The sequence below is a fragment of the Notothenia coriiceps genome, unplaced genomic scaffold (genome assembly GCF_000735185.1).
Source record: "Notothenia coriiceps isolate Sejong01 unplaced genomic scaffold, NC01 NC01_scaffold00020484, whole genome shotgun sequence".
Classification (NCBI taxonomy): domain Eukaryota; kingdom Metazoa; phylum Chordata; class Actinopteri; order Perciformes; family Nototheniidae; genus Notothenia; species Notothenia coriiceps.
This window is the reverse complement of record NW_011353185.1, coordinates 457,216-460,075: the sequence shown is the minus strand read 5'-3', so window position 1 is coordinate 460,075 and position 2,860 is coordinate 457,216. Positions and strand designations below refer to the sequence as shown.

General features: G+C 45.2%; 1 protein-coding gene across 1 annotated transcript in view; it reads left to right on the top strand.

Moving 5' to 3' along the window:
- Positions 1 to 525: 525 nt before the first annotated feature.
- Positions 526 to 2,860, top strand: part of zeb1b (zinc finger E-box binding homeobox 1b) — a gene marked incomplete at its 5' end in the record, with an annotated part of 240,925 nt that continues 238,590 nt past the window's right edge. Inside the window, 3 exons of the mRNA XM_010779689.1 lie at positions 526 to 708; positions 1,804 to 2,006; positions 2,735 to 2,840. Of these exons, the coding sequence (XP_010777991.1) occupies positions 526 to 708; positions 1,804 to 2,006; positions 2,735 to 2,840 (492 nt within the window). The remainder of the gene's footprint in view (positions 709 to 1,803; positions 2,007 to 2,734; positions 2,841 to 2,860) is intronic.

The window sequence follows — 2,860 nt, the reverse complement described above, 5'->3', positions numbered from 1 at the left end:
TGTGTGTGTGTGTGTGTGTGTGTGTGTGTGTGTGTGTGTGTGTGTGTGTGTGTGTGTGTGTGTGTGTGTGTGTGTGTGTGTGTGTGTGTGTGTATCCCTTCCTGCCTAACATCTATCTGCTGCAATACAACAGGACAAGATTCATCATCTCATTATCAGTGTCGATCGCAACAAGTACCTTACCTAACATTGTGAATAGAGGCTTACCATTCAGTTCTTACAAAGAGCTGGGTGCACGTACAGTAGCCTGTGGCCTTTGATGCTAATTAGCTTTCTCATCCTATTGTGAAGAGCATTCAGGATGTTTTTGTTTTTTTCATGCCTCATCCCAGGCTTGTGTACATGTCATGATCAAGGGCTTGGACTGTAAGATCCGTTTCAGCTATATTGACACTGACATTATTGGATTATCACATTTCATGTTCAGAGGTTAGGGTTTCATATGTAGAGCGCGCATCGATGGGAAAACATGTTCAAATAACGCGGTAATCGATGATACCTTTTTGCAAGCACGACTTTAATCAGTGTCTGTTTCACCCTTCACAGTGAAGGAGGATTGTGTTTCGGACGCTGAGGATGATGGGAGCACGGACGCACTAATGGAGGAGATGCTCCAGCAAGGAGACACGGCAGTCATTTACCCAGAGGCCCCAGAGGACGAGCCTCAACGCCAGGGCACCCCTGATGCCAGCGTCCACGATGAAAATGGTATGCCACAAGAGAAAATTAAAAATGTTTACACATCCTTTTCCAGACATGTTATCATGTGCCTTATGCAGTAATTGCTTTCAATGGATCTATAGCATAAAAGCAAGGTGTTGTGTCCCTAAATTACACACACACACACACACACACACACACACACACACACACACACACACACACACACACACACACACACACACACACACACACACACACCATTATTTCCACCTGAGAGATCACAGTCACTGAGCTCTCACACTATTGCTGCTCCTACCCAGTAATTACGCCCCCCCCCCACCCCCCTGGGGATGGCTATACCTGCTCCCCGTCTCACCTTAGGTGTTAACTCCACCCCATTAACGCCACTCTCCGACATCATTACACACACCGCTATTTGTTAAGTGCAGCACACTGGAGCCTTTATTGCTCCCGGGCTTTTGGCTTTTACCTGCTATGACAGAGGGGGGGGGAGGAGGGGAGGGCCTGAGGGAGCGAAACAGCAACACCTGAGTAAATTTGTCACGTCTGTGCGAGGTCTGACTCACGGCTACCTGGCCCATAATGTGTGTGCATTCCCATCCCGAGGCCCTCACCTGTCCCGCAGGGGAACTTAATACATCACCTGTTAACGGAATAATGCTTCACCTGTGTGGGAGCCGGGCATCTGAGACCCTCTGTTAACCAGGTTGGATCTCTGCAGGCGGCTGTTATTTACCGAGCGCGCTGTTCCTTACATGAGTGGGTGTTTTTGACATGCTTCAAACGAACAATAGGCAATCTAATTGGATGGAATTCCAGGCGTGTAAAAGCTATAATTAATTCCAGTCCTGCATTGGCAACCCAGCGTGCTATTTCTTTAAGGAAAGGAATGTGTTAATATGGATCACTAATCAGCTTTTGTACATTTGGTTACCTGGGAGCTGTTTACCTGAGGGGGAGGATCTCTCGGTGATTGGTGAACTAGCAGAGGAGTGTGACTGTGGCAGGCCTTGTGTAACATCAAAGAGCCCTCCCTATTGACCATGTGTTCTAACCCCCTCTTTTACTCCCCCCTTTACTCTCACACATGTCATTACAACACTTTCCTCTTCACCCCAGGAACTCCTGATTCCTTCTCTCAGCTGCTCACCTGCCCGTACTGCGCGCGTGGCTACAAGCGTTACAGCTCCCTGAAGGAGCACATCAAGTACCGGCACGAGAAGACCGAAGAGAGCTTCAACTGCCCCGAGTGCAGCTACAGCTTCGCATACCGCGCTCAGCTGGAGAGGCATATGACGGTCCACAAGGGCGGACGGGATCAGGTAAAAACTGACTGACAAACCGGCTAGGACTGGATACTGATAAAACACCTTCACTGGCTTTTTTTCTGACTTAGGTGCTTAATGGAGTTAGATGATTTCTGTGAATCCCGTTTTAGGACCATACTACATATTGTGGTACTGTGAAAATGAAGTATACACATTAGCCTTCAACATTTTTACAAGATTAAGATAAGATGGAACTTTATTTAACCCCTTGAGGGAATTCAGGCGTTTATGGCAGCAACAGTGTCAGAATGAAAAACAGGATTCACACAAGGTAAAAATAAAGATAAAATAGAATAAAAATCTAGATAATAATACAGCATAAATAAGTGATAAAGTAACTATTGAAACGGTATATCGCAGTAAAAAGTTGAGCATTTGTATGAACAGTCTACAGTCTGAGAAACTAGTCAACATCTGCTATGTTTATCATTTTGTATGAAAAATATTCCTTGCTTGACTGATTTGTATAGTTTAACAGTCTTCTTAAATAGTCAGTGCAGCTTTAAGTTACTAATTCTTCTGTCCCGCTGTAGTAATTATCCAGCAAATTGATTCTAAATGATACAAACCTATGTGGAAGCTTATTCCTGTTTCTTAAGCGACTCATTTCCAAACATTGCACTTTTGCCCTCATTGATTAATGACATTGTGACGATGAATTAGTTAGCAGTTCAAAGGTTGTGCTATCGTACTGAATATCCCCTCTCCTTTTCGTCCGACAGAGACACATCACACAGTCGGGAGGCAATCGTAAATTCAAGTGCACTGAATGTGGCAAAGCATTTAAATACAAGCACCACCTGAAGGAGCACCTACGCATCCACAGTGGTGAGTGGACCAAGGCACAC